Source organism: Terrapene carolina, unplaced genomic scaffold, assembly GCF_002925995.2.
Source record: "Terrapene carolina triunguis isolate 2854851 unplaced genomic scaffold, T_m_triunguis-2.0 Scaffold633, whole genome shotgun sequence".
NCBI lineage: Eukaryota > Metazoa > Chordata > Testudines > Emydidae > Terrapene > Terrapene triunguis.
This window is the reverse complement of record NW_020664984.1, coordinates 962,967-981,764: the sequence shown is the minus strand read 5'-3', so window position 1 is coordinate 981,764 and position 18,798 is coordinate 962,967. Positions and strand designations below refer to the sequence as shown.

Here is an 18,798-nt window from a genome sequence, read left to right as displayed (position 1 = left end):
GGGGAGCCTGGGCTCTGTGACTGGAAAACAGTGGAGCACCACGCTTCTTAAACCTGACTGTGTCGACCGTCTTAGGGCCCACTTGACATAAGCGGGGAGTCTTCCCGTTCCGAGTTTCACTGGGAATTTAACAGGGTCGTTAGCTTTGAAATATGACTGTTGAACATATCTTAGCCTCGTGACAGCACATTTGGAGAGCTTTTATATTGTGTGTGCCTGGAGCTGGGAGACTGACCTAGAAACTTGGTGCCTACAGATCACAGACCAAATCCTACACTGGTGTAAATCTGGAATAGCTTCACTGACTTCCTCCGAGTTACTCCAAGTTCACACCAGTGTCGCTGAGATCAGCCCTTAAGCCCACACTGCACAAGCAGTTGTGCTTTGATTTTTGGTCTTGCTTGAAACAATACAGCAATAGGTTTATTTGACATGGTGCTAATGCCTGCAGTGATCGAATTGCAGTGAATTAAGGGAGTAGGCTGGTATGGAGTAGACGGACTGTTAAACCGTGGCCTACAATGGCTCCAGAACGTTGCTTGAGCAAAGCAGTCTTCCAAAAACCCAAATGGTGCAAGGATCTCGAACAAGATCCCACCCGTACAAGCAAAATGTTACATTTGAGAGCAAGGAATTGTGGTTGAGCAAAGAACCGCTAAACAAAGTGATCGGGCTAGATGTGAATTTAAGTGACAACAGTATCAAGATGAAAATGATTTGCAGAAAAGCCCTATCTGTGACTAATGAGGTGTTTATTTAAAAAAAAAAAAAACTAAAAAGGGAGATTTAAAAACAACCACCAAAGCCTTTTCTCCATTTACGCTGCTTCCTTTTTGCAGGCCAGCTTGAGCGGTGAAACTATATTGGTCAGTTTCACTTCTTGGTTCTCATGCCCTAGCACCATTCCCTTGCATGTGGGTTTCCTGTGCATTGCTTCAGCTCTAAATAATCCCTCCTCTTTTAACTGTACACACCCTGCCTGAATAGAGAGCCTAAAACACTGGGCGCTAGTTTACAGGCCAGTGTCCTGAAGAACCAGAGCCCCGCTGCTAAGCCTGCCTTGGATATTTGGTTGGCCAACCTTGAGTTTTAAAGTTGCCAACATCCATCTCCCTCCAACGGTAGCTTCCCTCCTAAGACTGTAAGTTAACGCTTTTCAGTTCATAGAATATCAGGGTTGGAAGGGACCTCAGGAGGTCACCTAGTCCAACCCCCTGCTCAAAGCAGGACCAATCCCCAGACAGATTTTTACCCCAGTTCCCTAAATGGCCCCCCTCAAGGATTGAACTCACAACCCTGGGTTTAGCAGGCCAATGCTCAAACAGTTCTGAGAGAGCTGGGAAGCAGGCCTGGCTCCTCTTACTGTTGTGCTTGTAACCAACTGCCCAACCTTGGTTTTGGAACAGGGGCGAGAGGCAATCTTGTTTCAGGAGAGAGGCAAAGCCATTTGATCTGTATATTCACAAACAAGCAGAGAGGGGGGTGTGCTACAAACTTTGGCTCCGGATTCCCAAACAGCCTGAATGCCAATCCTGTGGTTTGGTTGGGTCCACTTGCAAAACTTAGATCCGGAGTCTGGGAGTATTCGGCACGGGAGGTTTTGGTGCCTCAGTGGGTGAGCCCCAGCAAACCGCCATAGAGTGGGTGCAAAGCGGCCCTGTTTAACAGTAGTTGCCTTTTGATGGAAGCTGCCACTAATCTTTCTGAAATAGAAAAGCTGGTGGGCCAGGCTTGGCTGCCCTTGCTGAGGTCATCTGCAATCTGTGCCCAGCTCCGCCACCTGGCTTTTTTCTGCGTTCGATTCACGGCAAAGCAGAGTTCTGGTGCCATTCCGTTCTCCTACACCGCACCCTACCCTGTCACCTCCACGCTGCTTCCCTGCTGTCACAAAATGCCTTGGGGAGTTGTCTCATCAGCCACCCCCCTCCCAGATTCCTGGTTCAGGGCTTGGGACGTCCTTCCCCCGTGGAAGTATCCAGACATGTCCCCATAGTAGGGTTGCCAACTGTCTCATCACACAAACCCAAACAGCCCTGCCCTGAGGCCTCGCCCTGATCACTCCATTCTCCCTCCCTCTGTCGCTTGCGCTCCCCCACCCTCACTCACTTTCACCGGGCTGAGGCTGGGGGTGTGGGTTCCAGGGTGGGCCTAGGAATGAGGGATTCAAGGTGCAGGAGGGGGGGTCAATGCTGGGGCAGGGAGTTGGGGTGCAGGAGGGGGTGAGGTGTGGGCTCTGGGAAGGAGTTGGGTGCAGGAGGGGGGTCAGGGCTGGGGCAGGAGGGGGTGAGGGGTGCGGGCTCTGGCCAGGCAGTGCTTACCTTGGCTGGCTCCCAGTTGGTGGCACAGCAGAGCTAAGGCAGGCTCCTTGCCTGCCCTGGCCCTGCACTGCTCCTGGAAACGGCCGGCACATCCCTGCGGCCCCTGGGGGGGTGGGGGCAGGGGGCTCTGCACATTGCCCCTGCAGGCACCACCCCTGCAGCTCCCATTGGCCACAGTTCCTGACCAATGGGAGCTGTGGAGTCGGTGCTGGGGGCGGAGGCAGCACACAGAGACTCCCTTCCCCTCCCCCCTCCGGGACCGCAGGGACATGCTGGCCGCTTCTGGGAGTGGCACAGGGCTAGGAGCCTGCCTTAGCCCCGCTGTGCTGCCGGACTTTTAGCGGCCTGAAATCTGGCTTCAGTAGCCTCTGGGAGATAGAGCCCGATTCTGGGAGACTCACGGCAAAACTGGGAGAGTTGGCAACCCTACCCCATGGAGAGGGGCTATTGCACACATCCCCTTCTATAATCAATGCATTCACACTGATGCAAGTGTTGTGAGACTGAAGTCAGTAGAGCTTTTCAATCAGTTGGTGTGGCGTCTGCCTGTCTGTACATAATGCATGATAGAGAGTTGGTATCCGCCTGAATGAAAATAAATCAAACCACTCTAACCACGGCTGGTTTGGATTCTGCAAGCTTCCCACAGCACTTGAACTTTATGGAACTGTTTCTTCTGTCCGTTTCGGTCTGTCCTTTTGAGGGTAAGATCCAGGGGAACTTGCGAAGCCGAGATGGGCACATCCTCCCACTCCAACAATCTCAGCCAATAAAGCGCTGCAACTGGTCCTTGTCACCCCTCCCACTGCCATCCCTGTGGCATCATGCCCTTCGGTGGCCTCAATAAAATGCCATTGGTAAGAACTGGGGCTCGGCCTGTTTCTTTGAATTAAACACGGATGGTGATCACTTGTTCTCCACGTTCAGTGATGGTTTGGAACCTACCAAATTCATGGTCCGTTTTGGTAAATATGGTCATAGGATTTAAAAACTCTTAAATTTCACGGTTTCAGATTTTTAAAGCTGAAATGTCACAGTGTTGTAACCGTGGGGGGTCCTGATCCAAAAGGGAAGGGTCACAAGGCTATTACAGGCGGGTCTTGGCATTGCCATCCTTAGTTCTGCACTGCTGCTGGTGGCAGCACTGCCTTCAGAGCGGGGCGCCCGGCCAGCAGCCACTCCGCTCTAAAGGCAGCACAGAAGTAAGGGTGGCAATACTGCGACACCCCTACAATAGCCAGATTTCACGGGGGAGTCCAGATTTCACGGTCCAGGATGCGTTTTTCACTGCGGTGAATTTGGTAAGCACAGGTTAGAGAAACACCTGTCAGGGATGGTCTAGTTTAAAGCAAGCCCAGGCTAGTAGTGACTGGACATTGCCATCTGATGGTTGGTTTGTGAAAGCAATTGATTATCTTATTCCAGTTCCAAGCGGCCAGCTGACCACCTCATGGTTCTTATCCGCCGCTGTGGAACAGACATGTCCTCATTTGATCCCAGAGTTGGCCCTTCCAGGAGAGGGGTGGGGCTGAGTGCTGGGTGAAGGACACACTACTGCCGCTGTGACCCAGTCCTGCCTGGGCTTTGTTCCTGCCAATCCAGCCCTGACGTTACTTCCTGTTGGTGGAGAGTTTCACACAACTCCGTGACTCTCGTGGTGAAGGGTGTGCGAAAGCAAATCAATGTGCTAACAGCGAAGAGCCAGTAAACTTAGACATACCCGTGGCTTCTTCAACTTCTCTGCAGGCACCTAAAGCCCCAGCGCTGGGCTGAGCAGGGCAGGGCGGACGGTTGTTCTCCTGCCCATGTGGTCCTCTGGGCTTGGAGCAAAGCTGCCCCTGGAACAGGCACTAACCCTACAAATGCAGCATTCCCCGTCAGAAATACATCTCGGCAGCAGCCATTCCTTCCCCAGCCCTGTCGAGCAAATCTGGAACAACCCAAGCACGGAGCCTTGCGTCGTCACAGCTCCAAACAACCGTGCCCCAACTGATGTTATTTTGCTCAGTTATAAATCTCGATACACCCACTAATGGGAAGTCAAGAAATCAGACGGCTGAGAGCTTCAGTCTTTATTAGAGCGATTAAAGAAGAGGTTCATGTTACAAAGGAATATAGACCATTATCCTGCGACTAGAGCCCCGACAGCATGAAGGCAAATGCCAGCTGGCGCCGGACAGGTCCTGGGAGCTGGAGGGGGCATGACGTAGTGGGATCCAGACTTAGCCTTCGGCCTGCCCAGCACTGGCAGCCGAATGGAAGGAACCAGCTAGCAGGGAGTGGGGCTGCAGTCCACACACTCCTTGCCTGGGTGACAGCGCCAGAGGAACTGAAAGCGGCAGCCAGGCCGAACCGGGCCAAGACCCACGCAGCCCTAGTGCCACTCAGCCACCTTCAGCTAACAGGCGTGCAGGGCGAGCAGCACTTTGCAGGATCGGGCCCGAGTGTGTCCTGGGTCAGTGGAACCTACCGTCTGATCAGGACTTTCCCAGTGCATCAACCCTGGAACATGCCAGTGCCCTGGGCTCCCTCCGCTGCAACGGCAGAGACCTTTCTCCTGTGCTGCCCAGCCTCTGGGCTACAAATCACATGGCCACGAATGAATCCTGACTGCAGCATTCAAGAGACGGTAGCAAGGCTCCGATCCATGGGCGTGTCACATGTACACTGGGTTCCAAATCGGGGGGGAGGGAGGGGACAAGGCTGCCCTGTCTCCCTCCTCCATTCCCAACAGCCTCCACCATCTTCCCCATTGCTAATTATAACTTCTTCCTTCTCCTCATCCCCAGCAGCCCACATCCCCCCCCGCACCACTCCAAACATAGCCTCCACGCACCCTCTGCCCCCTGCCCCCCTCGCGGCTGAGGCAGAGCTACTGGGGGAAGGTGTGTGTATAGGGGGACAGGGTGAGAGGGGGGTCCAGGCAGGGGCAAAGCCACACTGGTCTAGATTGGTCCCACACCCAGCACTGCCCCCCATCAGCCAGGCAGCCTTTGGGCTCCCTGACCCTGTGCCCTCTAGCGTACGGCCCCAAGTCCCCTAGAACCTGGCCAAGCCTTAACCCAGAGCAGCTGCGTGTTAAAGCTTCCCAAGGGTTAGAAGCAGAGCCTGGCTCAGTCCCACCTGAGCATTAGGGGTGTAAAAGGGGTCAAGAGCTGAACCCAGCTGGGAACTTTGCGACCCTCCTGCCCTGTAACGGGCCAAGCCAGCCCCCCCCCCCCCTGACCCCCCCCCCCCCCGCAAAGCATTCCAGATCCAGGGCCAGCTTCGCCCACTCGCGTTAAACCGCTGCGCTCCTGCCTCCACTGGGAATCCTGGTCCAAGGGCCAGATCCTAAGCCTCTCGGAGTCAATGGACTTGGGACCTGACTGAAGTGAAGGGGGCAGGATCAGGCCCTTGAACGGTATAAGGTAGTAGAGGCTCCCGTCACCTGGCAGTCTCCAGGGAACGTGTCAGGCTCGTGCACAAACGCCTCCCGGCCTGGCTTTCCGGACATAGTGAAATTCAGAAGCAGGCTTCAAAGGAGGGAACGGCAGCAGAAAGTTCATTACAGCATGTAGACAACACACAAAGGGAAGAGGGTTTGATCTCGGGTAGGTCCAGCATCACAATTACTGTTAGGACCTGGCCCGTCAATTTTTCCTCCCACAAGGCCCCTCAGGCATGCAAGGAGTCCTACTGACTTCAGTAGGGCTACGAGCCAGAATACAGGGCTCGGGATCAGCTGTGTGTATGGACACACACATGCTGAGTCCACGTGTTAAAGAATGGGCTCGCGGAGTAGTATTGTGTAACCCCAAATCACGTAGAACGCACAATGCAAAACCATCCTGATACTTCCCAGAGTGCACCAAGGACCCAAGCCTTTTTGTACCAGGCTGAGCTGGGCTCTACCATTTCAAAAGGCAGAGTCACCCACAAAACACTCAAGCAAAGGGACCTTTTAGAACTTTCGCGACTTTATTTTTAGAATCCCGTTAAAAAGCCATTAAAATACCCAACGCAAAATTTAAATAATGCAACAGGCGGAGCAGACCAGACCAAGCCAGGCGCTCCGGAGGAGGGGGGGGGCAACTCAGTGCTGGGGGAGCCTTGGATCTGGAGATGACGTTACAGTGGCAGGCGGCGACAGTCCGACCTTTCCCGCTGCTGTCCCGGCCGCCCCACTGTATCTTCTTGCGAAGGCTGAGCCAAAACTCACCCAACGTGCAGAGCAACAGATCTGCTGGGGAAGCTGGAAATCTACTGACCCGTGGAAACTACTGGGGAAGAAAACAGGGAAGGAGGTTCCAGTCACTTAAAAGACCTGCGTAGGACCCTGCTTTTTAGGATAATGCACTGAGCCTCAGCCACCCTGCTTATCTATTGGTGGCTTCTTCAGCCAACTAGAGGACACCTGAGGGCAGTGGACCAATCACCAGCACAACACAAAGATGGGGGCGTGGCTTGATGCTCTTGTGCCAGGTTATGGTAAAATGGTTGAGTGAGGCCTGGCCTACAAGCGATCTGGGAAGAGACACTTCAGCCGCGTGAAGCAGCATTGTGCAAGCAGATGGGGAAAGAGATGATCAGGAGAAAGGGGCTGCCTAGCCGGGCCAGGGCCTCTCAAGAGGTCAGCCTGTTCCCATACGTCTGTTCGGTGCAGAGCGGGTTGGAAAATGCCCCCCCAGTCAGTATTTCAGATGTCCCAGGTTTGCACCTACACTGTGTCCGTCTCTTAGTGCCTTGCCTGGCCTGGCCACTGAGCCTAGGTGGAAGTGGGAGTTATCCAGTGGGGTTGCGCTGGCTTAGGCTAGAGGTGAATCTGGCCCTTTATAGTCCTGTATTCGCTTGTGGTGATGGGCTGGCTCCAGAACAGCCTCAGGCTCTGGCTTAGACGTGACGGAGTCCGAGCCCAGATCCTAAAAAGAGATTTAGGTGCCTAACTCCCATGGATATCAACAGGAGGGATTTCGCTCTTCTGAACCCCCTCTCCGAAACAAACCCACACAGAGCCACTTCCTCTCTCCTCCAGGCACCCTCGTCCTGCCTGAGTTTAGGCTTCTGGCGCCACTCGGCCGAAAACTATAAACCTCTGGCCGACCTGGCGGGTCCTGCTAGCACAGAGCGATCCCCCGTGCATTACTCTTTCCCCTCTTTATGCTTTAGCCACACGGTATCATTTCACTTGAGAGTGGCAGTGCGCACCTGCCATGGTTTGCAATGCCCCTGCTAGCTTACAGCTCCTCAGAATGCTTCCCTAGCGCGCTCTGGCCTCTCAGACTCTGGGATATCTGCTTCCCCGCCCAGAAATAGTTACTAAGGAAGTCATCCGGCGGTGACGGTGAATGATGCGATGATGTCTGAGGTTAGCTGGCTACCAGCTGCAGCACAATAATTCCAGTGGGAATCACCCAGTGAGTTTGGACTGTGGAGTTTTGGGGCAGGCAGGGGCTGTTCTTCAAGGCCAATCCCTTCAACAAATCCATCCAGAAGGCTCCAAGACCTTCCCTTTCTCTCCCCACTACCAGAAGGTCCATGGAGGCTGCATCATTTCATAGGCTGGGATGCTGGTAACGTTGACGGGGATGGAGATGATGGCCCAGGGGAGTCCGTGCTGTTCCAAGGAGCGTCGGATCATGTACCTAGAGAGAGACAGGCACGCATATTGACGGAGTGAGTTGGGAAAGAGGAGCTCGGCCCGTAGGCGCGCGCTGGAGCCACCGAAGAGTGCAACGTCAAGACCAACTCAACCCCACAGAACAAATACAACTGACTCCACTAAGGGTCTCACTTACAGGGCCTGATTCTGAGAGGCGCTTAGCGCCCACTGACCTCGGAGGGAAGTGAAGTCACTTAGCCCTTCCCATGGGACTCTCAGCACCTTGTAGAGTCCAGCCTTCATCAGGGGAAGGCTGAATTTTCTGGCAGCTGCACTTAAGCTGCCTAAACAATTTCCATGTTTAAGAATCAACCGAGGCAGCCCTGTGTGATTGCAGATGCCTCTTGCTTGCTGGATGAATAGGGATGGCTGAGTGGAGCACCACGGTGGCTCATCAGCACTGGGCCAGCCCTGGAGAGAGACAGGCTATGGCCTGCAGTTTATGCTCTCTGCTTTAAGCGCTAGCTTTATCATTTATTCTACATCACGATGCTGTAGATAAACGGAGCACTTCAGTCTCCATGGCCAGAGCCCATGATCGGGGGCATGGACATTAAAAATCTGGAGAACATCTGAGGTGGTGGAAACAAAGGTGCCAGTGCTATCTTCGTTTCATCCCCATAACCAGACTGACTTCAATGGGGCTGCCTGGGTACAATGCGGGGCACAATCTGAAGATACGGGGGTGTGCGCACGTTGGGGAAAGGCACCTACCCGTCCCTGCCCAGGAGGAAGAGAGCAGGAATGTCCGCCGTCAGCCTCGTGCTGTCCTGGATCATTTCGACGTAGAAGCTGTCGTTGTCGTACGCGTTATCGGCGATAATCACTGCCCTCCCGCCGTGCTCCTGGATGACCCGCGTCTTCGACAAGAAGGAACAACCACTGCGGCAGAAAATAACGCTGCGTCTCAGAGACCCGCTTGGCCGGCTGTCTGCACAGCACAGCGCCTATGTCTCCCCCTTCAAAGACATCACCCCTTCCCAGCTGACGCGCTTCGTGCATTTCATACAATTGCCGCCCGTGAGAGCGAAGGGTGAAAAGGGCCACACTTATGTCTGAGCGGGGGAATAGGAAGCGAACGACCCATTTTAACCAAAGGATTCTTATTGTTCATAATAATAATAGGGACTTCTCTATCTTTGCTTCACCAACATTCTCCCGACGCCCTGGAGACATTGGTGAGGGAGCAGGCAAGGAAACTGAGGCACAATGGTGCTGTGATTTGCCCAAGGATGCAGAGGGAATCTGTGTCAGAGTTGGGGTTAGAATTCTGCAGCACCTGGCTCCCAGGCCTGTGCTGGGACCAGGCCTCATTAACGTACTGTCTGAGCAAACTTAGTAATTAACCATTGGAACAACTTACCAAGGGTCGTGGTGGATTCGCCATCCCTGGCCGGTTTTAAATCGAACTCAGCTGTTTGTCTAAAAGCTCTGCCCTAGGAATTCTCGTGGGGCAGGTCTCTGGCCTGTGGTAGACAGAGGGGCAGACTGCGGTCCCTTCTGGGCTTGGGATCTATGAAATCATCTCCCCTAATTCTCTTCTTTTACTTTCTCGGTCTTCAGGGCACCTCAGCGACACTCTCCAGTGCTCAAAGGGTAACACTCCGCCCCAAGAGCAAGTGAGTGACTGTGCTGGCTTGTACGGCCCCCCTTCACCCAGCACCAGCTGTGATCGCCGGCCTGTCTGGGACGTTGTCCGAACACTGACACTTGCCCGGCAATCCTCCCCGGGCGCAGCCCTGGGCACAGCGCGCAAAGCTGCCGGCTTCCGCTTGGGAGCGCAGACTCCTTTGCTAACAGTGCCCAGGAGATAGCTGCTGGCTGACCGGCGGGCGGGGAGCAGGTGGTCTCGCTCCCACGGAGCAGGTGCTCTTGTCGCAAAAAACGCTGATCCAGCATTATCAGTGCTCTGGCACGGTCCGCCTACCCACAATCGGAGGTGTGACTGCAGCCCGCGTGGGTGTACCGAGCTGGCTTCGAGTGAGCTAACCAGCTAGGAACAGCAGTGACGCCGCAGCAGCTGCCGCTAGCTGCCTGACTGCAGTGCAGACAGACCCCCAGAGGCTCAGCAGCCAGGCCAAGACTGACTGGGTCCTTCCCTTCTCCGCCTGGGAATGCATCCCCGCAACTTGGAACTGGGGCGGTGGTGGGGCAGGGTGGAGCTGGCTGGCCCTGGCGGTGCCCCTGCTGGACCTGCTCTGTGGTTATTAGCCAGAAGGCTTCAGCCTCCTCTAACCAAGCCCCAGTCGCCAGGGGAAAGGTGGATGCTTTAGGAAAACGGTCCCAGTCAGTAGGGCCTGTCCTGGCTCCTAGACCACACGGCTGCTCTCAGAATGCCGGGGCTAAGAGCCTGCGTGAGCAGAGGGGCCGCTGCGGGGCTGAATTCCCCCTGGCGCGATGCCTAGCAGCACCGGGCCCACCGCGAGGAGGCAGAGCTTGACAGCAGGGCCCGGGAGGAGTGGAGTTGGGGGGCAGCGTTGTTCCCTGCTCAGTGTCCTCAAGGAAATCCAGGAGGGCAGGAACAATTCCTGAAGCTACATTAGTCCCCTCAGCAGCTGCTACTGAGTAAGTGACAGCCGTCCCATGCCAGACGTCTCCAGCCCCGATTGAGCTGGGAGGTTTCATTCTTGGCAGGCCCCCTCGTCCGTGGGGCTGGAGGCTCACCTGGGCCCATGCCACAGCCCCCTAAATGTCTCAGGAGAAGGGGTGACGGACGCCCCAAACGAACCTCAGAGCTGTCAGAGGATTCCCTGGGGAAGGGGCACACGACTGGTTTCCTTCCAGGACCTCGCCATACAGACATACGACAGAGGGGAAAGCGGATGATGGAGTCAGTTTTGTCAGACTAGAAAGTAACAGGGGACTGGAGACGAATCACGTTTCGGGTGTTGTCTACAAGGAGCAAATGCCCAGCGTACATATAACTCCCCAGGTGGACTCACCATCCCGGGAGAAGAGTGTCCACTCAAGGAGTTTTACTGGCATAGCTATGCAGCGATCATGCCAGCAGTATAGCTACCTCAGTAATATTCTCCATGCAGAGGAGCCTCTACTGTCAGAGGACTATGATAAAAACGAACATGAGCCGAAATCTCCACGGGACCGTTCCCCAGGCAGGCGCTCTGCGACGTGCCAGATTTCGTTCTGCCCGATCTCTTTGGTGGAAAAAGCCCAACCCGCCCACTCCCTGCACGCCGCTGTTCTAGAATCACACTATAAATAGCTCCCCCGCCCCCCTTGGTAAAACAGATCTGTCATCCAACCTACCCACGCTCCACCAGGGCGATCTGATCTTGGATGAAGACTCCATTGTTTAGCTCCCCGCATGCCTCCGGAGGGTCTGCCGGGACCAGGTGGATCTGCTCGTATCTCGTGTTCTCGGAGAGGAAAGAAAAGAAGCAGACTGGGAGTAAAGGCAGGGGGCAGTACTGGGGGGTGGGGGGGCTGGGTTTGCTAACGTAGATCTATTCTGGGGTCTGCAGCAACAGGCTTTATTTGTTCTGGTTAAGGCCAGCTTCATAGAACAGTTCTCACCGTCCTGCCCCTAACTAAACCCGAAGAAAACTACAAAGACAGTCAGATCTGGCCTTGTTATTGCTAGACTGCTACATACTTTGCAGGTCTATAGCACCTAAGGGTCTAATATTAAACCCTGCAAAACCTGAGGGCGCTATCAGAGGAGTTTGAGTACAGTGCATTGGCTAGTACTTCCTCTTCCTTGCTATAGCATCTTTCTGCCAACGATTCCTCAACCCCCACAACAGCCATGGCAGGTAGGCAATGCTTATTACCCCCATTTTACAGATGGGGAAACTGAGGCACAGAGCAGTTCCATGATGTGCCCAGAGACACACAGTGAGTCCGTGGCAGAGCAGGGAATAGGACTTCGGTCTCTGGACTCGCAGTTCTGGGCTCTAAGCCCTGGATGGCACTCCCTCTCCTTGCTGCGTGTGGTTCAGCTCCAAGGTGGGAGGCTCACGGTTCCATCCGCCCTGCGGGAGACCTGGCAGGGAATTACAGGGAGGTCCCGTCTAAGGCAGTTGTTCTTAGGGACCCAGGATTGGACGGGAGGGTCTCCCCGTGAACTGGTGTTCACCGTGTACGTGTCCATAACCAGACACTGTAGCTCCCTGCCTTTGACCTCCCTGGCCTGTGAGGGCTGTCCCAGATGCTGTGCATGGTAGAGAACTGCCTCTTGCTGGATTTGCCCAGCCTGCAGCTTCGGGCAGGTCTGGTCACTTGTTTCTTACTGAACTCATCCCCCCTCGCCCCCTTTTCTTTATTACAGGGCCAAGGTCCCGTTTGTGCAGGTCACTGAATCACAGTTTGCAGAGTGGCCAGGCGCTGCCGGCTTGTCAGTCCATCGGAGTCCTGTACAATGCAGCCCCATGTAGGCTGCTTGGGTCACTCTGCCGCCTTCCCACCCTTGCACGCTGCCGGCTTACTCCCTTTTGGACCTGATTCTCCATGGCCCTGTGCCTCGCACGGCTTTTACTCTCGTGCAAAGGGGCAACAAGATGAGCACGGCAGCGTCTCTCACATACTTGGCACCACACCAGGTGCAGGGCAATGGTGAACGAGGCCCTCAGCCTTATCTCAGCCGAATCCCGCAAGAGGCATTCTCTACCACGCCAAGCAGGACGCCCTGCTGATGGTGGAGAAATGGCAACATCTGGCAGTATCCCTTTGTTCTAGTATAAAGAGAATCTAGGGTCCAGATCTTCAAAAGTAATTAGGCTCCTAATGCTCATTGATTTCAGTGGAAGTTAGGAGCCTAAATAGCTTTCAAGATCTGGGCCTAGAAGCTCAGAGGTAGGGTCTAAACCAGGGGTGGGCTAACTTTTTGGCCCGAGGGCCACATCGGGGTTGCAAAATGGTATGGAGGGTCAGGTAGGGAAGGCTGTGCCTCCCCAAACAGCCTGGCCCCCGCCCCCTATCCGCCCCCTCCCACTTCCTGCCCCCTGACTGCCCCCCTCAGAATCCCCGACCCATCCAACCCCTCTGCTCCTTGTCCCCTGACCACCTCCTCCCGGGACCCCCCGCCCCTAACCGCCCCCCTGAGACCCCACCCCCTATCCAACCGCCCTGCTCCCAGTTCCCTGACTGCCCCCCTGACCCCTATCCACATCCCCGCCCCCGACAGGCCCCCGGGGACTCTCACCCCCTATCCAACCCCCCCTCCCTGTCCCGTGACCGCCCCCTCCTGGGACCCCCTGCCCCTAACCGCCCCCCCTGGGTCCCCACCCCCTTTCGGAATGTGGCCCTGCGAACATGGGCAGAGGACTCAGGAGGAGCAGGAGCAGGGGCAGCCGCGCAGCCGGAGAGAAGCGGCGGTTCCCCCTTTAAAGCCCCGCTTCTCTCCAGCCGGCTGCGCCTCCCGCCTGCTCCCCTGAGGCGGGGGGTGTGCCGGTGCTGAGCTGCCCGGCGGTGCAGTGAGCTGAGGCTGCAAGGGATGTGGAACAGCGGGGGAGGGACCGGGGGTTAGCCTCCCCGGCTGGGAGCTCAGGGGCCAGGCAGGACGGTCCCGCAGGCTGGATGTGGCCCACGGGCCGTACTTTGTCCACCTCTGGTCTAAACACAGGACTCGGAGCTAGAAACTTGTGATCTCATGGACTGAGCATTGGCCTAGGAGCCCCGAACTCTTGAAATTTAATCCTGCCTCTAACACTGTCCTGCTGTGTGGTCTTGGGCAAATCACTTTAGCCTGCCTCAGTTTCCCCAATCTGTAAAATGGGGATTAAAAATATCTACCTGCCTTGCAGGGGTGTTGGGATGGTTATACAGTTAACGTTTGCAAGGCGCTTTGAAGCTAAAATGTGATACCACTAACTAGTACAGTGCATTGGTAGTTGCTTGTTGGAGATTTTTAATAAGTCATCTGCATCTATGAGTGATTTCAGAAATGCAAGTTGCTTGCACAGATGTCTCTGCAGTTAGTATAATAACAATTTATAATTCTGGCACTTATCCAATCAGTTATGGGCCGGGCATCTCACACAAGATTAGGCAGACAGGGAGAGCAGCACCTCGGCCTCCAATCTATCTCGCAGAAATAACTTCTTAAGTAGTTCCAGCATTTTTCTTACACTTGGATCTGCTTTTTGGACCATGTTAACAGAGGACCTCGCTTGTTTTGCGTGTCCCAGATTGAGCAGGAACTGCAGAGTTCCGGAGAGAAGGTAAGTGGATCACAGAGATTCTGGAGTAGCTGCATCAGAATTCCTCAGCAAATTCCAAAGTTCAATCTACACCCATCGGGCCAGACTTAGAGCTCTCTTATAGCAGTGTAAATCAGAGCAACATCAGCAGCTTCAATAATTGACGCTGATGGGACTGAGCTCAGAATCTGGCCCACTGTTTCTAAAGGGCAACAAGTGTAAGAAACGACCAAATGAAGATCAGGTTTCAAATCCACTAGTTGCTGTTGAGAAAATCTAGAAATGAAAGGTCTAATACAGATCTGATCCTCATACTTACAAACACGCCTCCAAAATCTTTGGCCGGAGTAGCAGTGAAGATGTAGCGGATATCTCCGGGACTCAGCACTTGGAAATATAAATATTCATGGACGCGTAAACCTGCGTATTTAAAAAGACAAAAAAATAGACAAGGGGGGGAAATGGAAAAGCTCTTGGGAAATTCCTTTGGAGAGATTTAAAACTAAATTCACAATCATGCTGCTGTGAAAACAGCTCTTCTCAATGGGGGTGGGAGAAGCAACAGGTTATAACATTTCATTTACACAGCATCTTTCATCCCAACTGGTGTCACGGTGGCACAATTCACCTGCCACGTTGATGCAGCCAGTTCTGGTGTGTGTGGGAGGAGCTGTTCAACAACGCACAGCAATGCTGCATAACTGTTTAGAGCAGGAAGCCAAGAATATGGGATTCCACTGAAATCACAAGGGATGTTTTAAGGAGGCAGAATTGAAATGACTCCTGGTGTAATTTGTCCAGAACACCTGCACATACACCCCGGTACGCTTGTGAAAATACATCATGGGCTCTTTTTCCAACCCCTTCGCCATAATTTTTTTAAGCCAACCCAATGCCATACCCCAGCGAAGACTGCCTGACGGAAGCTATGACTGCATTCAGGATTCTGAAAAGATCTACTGATGCCACTCTCTGGAACAACGCTCGGTGCCAATTCTGCTCCAGCGAACGTCCCATGTGTATTACGTCACCTCCAAACAAACAGGCTTTGTAACAGTAACCCTAGTGAGGGGGTGGGGGAATGGCTACCTGGCCAGCCAGGACAAAGCGCTCCCAATCCTGGCACAATGAGGTCCCTTTTCCAGTGCCCAGCTCATGCCACCTGAAGAAATGGATTGCAAAAGCTCCAGCAGGCTTAACACAGCTGCGTTCCGGACACAGCAGATGCACAATAATCGTTAGCTGAATCCCAAGGCACTGCCATAGAAGTGCTTTAATTAAGAGCTCCAAATGTCCTGCCTCCGCGACTGATTCTGGAGCCACTTATTTCCCACGGAGGCAATTAGGGATCCATTGACAAGCAGTGGGTGGAAAGCTTAATGCTGAATTTGCTATGGCACAGAAGCTGTCGGAGTTATGCCGGATCTCCTGGGAGCCTCTTACAGGTGTGTCCTCTTTCCCTCTGCCCCAACTGAGCCAGGGCAGGGGTGATGGGCTCCCACTGAGATGACCCCTTCACCTGTAGTTTGAATCAGCACTGCCTAGACTCAGGACAGCTCTTTTACATCTTGCGAAGGGAGCTCTGACTAACAGTTACAGCAGGAGCGTGGGCAGCGGGAAACCTGGGTTCTGTTGGACCGACACCCTGTGTGACCCTGGGAGGGTCACTTAGACCAGCATTTTCACCAACACCCACTGATCTCTGGGTATCCCCAATTTTTGCAGTTTGAGGCACCTTGGGCCTGATTTCCCAAGCTGCTGCAGCACCCACAGCTCCAGACGAAGTCAATGGAGCTGCTGGTGCCTAGCACCTCTGGACATCAGGACCCTGGAGGGGTGTCAAGTTGGGTGCCCAAAAATCACCAGTCACTTTTCAAACGCATTGCCCTTACCCTTTCTCTGCCTCAGTTTCCCCTCCAATAGTAAATGGGGATAACGACAATGGCACGAGGGAGTTGGGAGGCGCAGTTAATGCAGGTGAAGCATACAAGATGCTCTAGCAATCCAATTCACACTCTAAATTAAAAGGAGAGGATGGCTGTAGACCACCACACCTGTGCTTGGTCGTGATCTCTTTGTGAGAGGCTGAAGTGAATGAAAAAAGACATTGACAGAAGCTCCAAAGGGTCAAACTGCTCTAGCAGCCCAGAAGACTGATCCACATGAAGGCACTGATGCTAGCCCTATGGAAAACCCCCTTCCCTCTCAACCACAGATGCCTCTTGATGGTTAGAGTGTCAGTTGGGAGGAGGTGTCTAGTGGCTGGAGCAGGGGAGTCTGGGGATGTGGGTTCTATTCCTGGCTCTGCCACTAATTGGCTGCGAGTCCTTGGGCAAGTCGCTTCATTGTTCTGTGCCTCAGTTTCCCCATCTGTACAATTTGGGAAATTATCCTTATTAATCTGCATCTCAAGGGCACCATGAGGCTTAAAGCTCTCCAAGATCCTTGGATGCAAAGTGCCTTGTCAGTGGGAGTTAATAATTACTACAGTATTCAGAGGACAGGCTGGGGGGGTACAAGGTTGAATGACAAGTAAGGGTCTAATCCTGAGAGGTGCTGAGTACCCACAGCTCTTGCTTACATCAACAGGAGTGGTCAGTGTTCAGCACCTCTCCAAATGGAGCCCTAACCCTCTGTACTGTTGAGCGCATTCTGACATCCTGCAGCAGCACTTCTGCTAACCTAACGTGAACCAAGCAACACTTAGCAAATCCCCCAGCCGCGGCCAGAAAATGAATTTGTGCAAGCAGCTTGGACCCATCCCAAGACTCCTCCAGAATGTGACATATAAACAGGCTGCCAGCCCTTTGCAAAGCGCCTCCAAACTGAACAAAGGTCATTTCTAGAATCCAGCGGAGCAACCTCCCCTCTGGGATCTACTTCTTTGCTTTCTCAATCTTTTAGCTGCTGTAGTCTCCCCTTATTTACCTGCTGGCTGCCCCTCAATCCTGCACTCCCTCCATCTTCCTTTCCAAATCTCTTTGCAGGAGTTTTAGGGCTGATTAACGGTGCTCTAATGGACAAAACTCTTCCCTCTAGCCCCCAAACAAGGGCAGCGGCAGTGCAAGATTCTCCCACCTCAGCTGTGACCTGGAGGGATCACATCCCAGGCCAAGAGGATGTTGCATTATATTTTTCTTTGGCTCGCTCACTGCTTTCAAAGCCAGGACAAGCCAAGACACGGGGGTGGGGGGGAAGAGCACAAGGCACTCAGAAACACTGGGTCATGTGCAGTGAGATCCTCCTGAGCCGGATTGCCACTGCTTTGCAGAATATAGACGTGAAAATGGGAATTTATAAATAGACTAAAAACCCTGACAGGTTTGGCAGGTCTCCACGACAGCAAATAAAGCAGAGCGACGAGAGTACAAAGAATAAATAATAATCACAAATTCACCCCAAAGTGAAGCATTCAAGAAGATTTTTTTTTCACCCCCTCCCCAGGCCTTTATTTAAGGCCAACAGAGTATCTGAGCACAAGGCCAGCTGCCGCATCAGCACAAGACTTCGAACAGGCACCTCAACGTGCATTTTAACCGCTTTCTTGTCAAGTCAGCACAGTCCGGCTTTGCAAGCTTACTGGAAAAGGCGCCTACCCAATGCAAGCACTGGGGCACTCTCCAGCCCCCGAGTGGCCAGTACTCACCATCAACGAAAGGCCAGGCGCAGAGATAGAGCACCAAACGCAGCCATCTGCCAGTGCTGAATAGCATGTCTGTTCGCCAGCCTCCCCACAGCTCCCAAATGCACCTCTAACCATAGAAGTGTCAAACTGGCAAGAGAGCAGAGCTCGGCCTCTAGCTTCCACTCATTGGTGAGCTCAAGCAGCTGCTGGTCTCATTGGTGAAGGTTTCAATCAATCCACTGCCGGCTACAAGAGGGTTTAAATTACCAACAGGTTCCTAATAGAGAGGAAGCAAAAAAATTATTTAATCCCAGGCCCACAAATTCAGCCCCCACTGAAATTAGCAGGAGATTTTTCAGCAAAATCTGGCAGCAAAATAACTGGAAGCAAATTCGTCCTTTTCCACCCACTTCCTGAAGATAAAAGTGAGCTTCTCACTGCGTATTCCAAGGAGAGTGCTGTGGTTGCTTCACTGGCCTGGGTGTCAGGAGGTGGGGTTTTACTCCAGGCTCTGCTATAGACGTGCTGGATGACCTTGACCAAGGCATTGCACTGCGTGCCTCAATTTCCCCTGCTGTGATCCTGACCGTTCAAAGAGGGGACTGCGAGTTTAATTCATTAAGGTTTGCTTACATGGGTGTCTTTACTTAAAATGAGTAGCCCCATTCACTAGCGCGGAGCTGCTCCCAACAGTCATAAAGCTGCACTGGTACCTGCAGGGCTTGGAGTAGACACAATGAGTGAAAGCCACAAACAATGAGGAGGGAAGGGAGGGCAAGGGTTGCAGTAATAAGACCCTGGGCGCTGGTTTTGTTTTTTACAATTGTGATTTTAATGAGGCGATCGCTATTGCTTCTCTTTCTGATTCTCCAGCCTGCTCTGCTCTCACGCAGCCCCTGACTACTACCTGCCATCTCTGCACAGTATTTCACTAGCTTCACAACTACACCAGCCGCCCCAGCCCTTCTCACTGCCTCAAGCCCCCCATTAGTTTTGCTGTATGTATATTTGACATTTTAAACCCTCCAAATCCCATCCCAGGCTGCATTTGGGTCA

At 53.5% G+C, this 18,798-nt stretch overlaps 1 protein-coding gene across 2 annotated transcripts; it reads right to left on the bottom strand.

Annotated features, from left to right (window-relative positions):
- Window positions 1–6,277: 6,277 nt before the first annotated feature.
- Window positions 6,278–18,536, bottom strand: PRADC1 (protease associated domain containing 1). Of its 2 annotated transcripts, XM_024203789.2 has the most exons (6): window positions 18,181–18,536; window positions 17,764–18,019; window positions 14,437–14,537; window positions 11,227–11,336; window positions 8,674–8,841; window positions 6,278–7,942 (listed from the first exon to the last, which is right to left on the bottom strand). In XM_024203789.2, the coding sequence occupies exons 2-6, from the start codon at window positions 17,828–17,830 to the stop codon at window positions 7,822–7,824; spliced, it is 567 nt and encodes a 188-aa protein (XP_024059557.1). In that variant the 5' UTR covers window positions 17,831–18,019; window positions 18,181–18,536; the 3' UTR covers window positions 6,278–7,821. The 2 variants fall into 2 exon arrangements, with proteins under 2 accessions (XP_024059557.1, XP_029769292.1); XM_029913432.1 differs by lacking the exon at window positions 18,181–18,536 and having other exon boundaries at window positions 17,764–18,062.
- Window positions 18,537–18,798: the final 262 nt, after the last annotated feature.

What these genes read in the sequence shown, in the direction of transcription:
- PRADC1 (XM_024203789.2), bottom strand. Translation starts at nt 17,830, where the DNA reads ATGCTATTCAGCACTGGCAGATGGCTGCGTTTGGTGCTCTATCTCTGC. An exon ending in AAGATTTTGGAGGCGTGTTT is followed by an intron (nt 11,337 to 14,436) that starts GTAAGTATGAGG and finishes TTCCTCTCCGAG; the next exon opens with AACACGAGATACGAGCAGAT. An exon ending in ATCGCCCTGGTGGAGCGTGG is followed by an intron (nt 8,842 to 11,226) that starts GTAGGTTGGATG and finishes TTTCTGCCGCAG; the next exon opens with TGGTTGTTCCTTCTTGTCGA.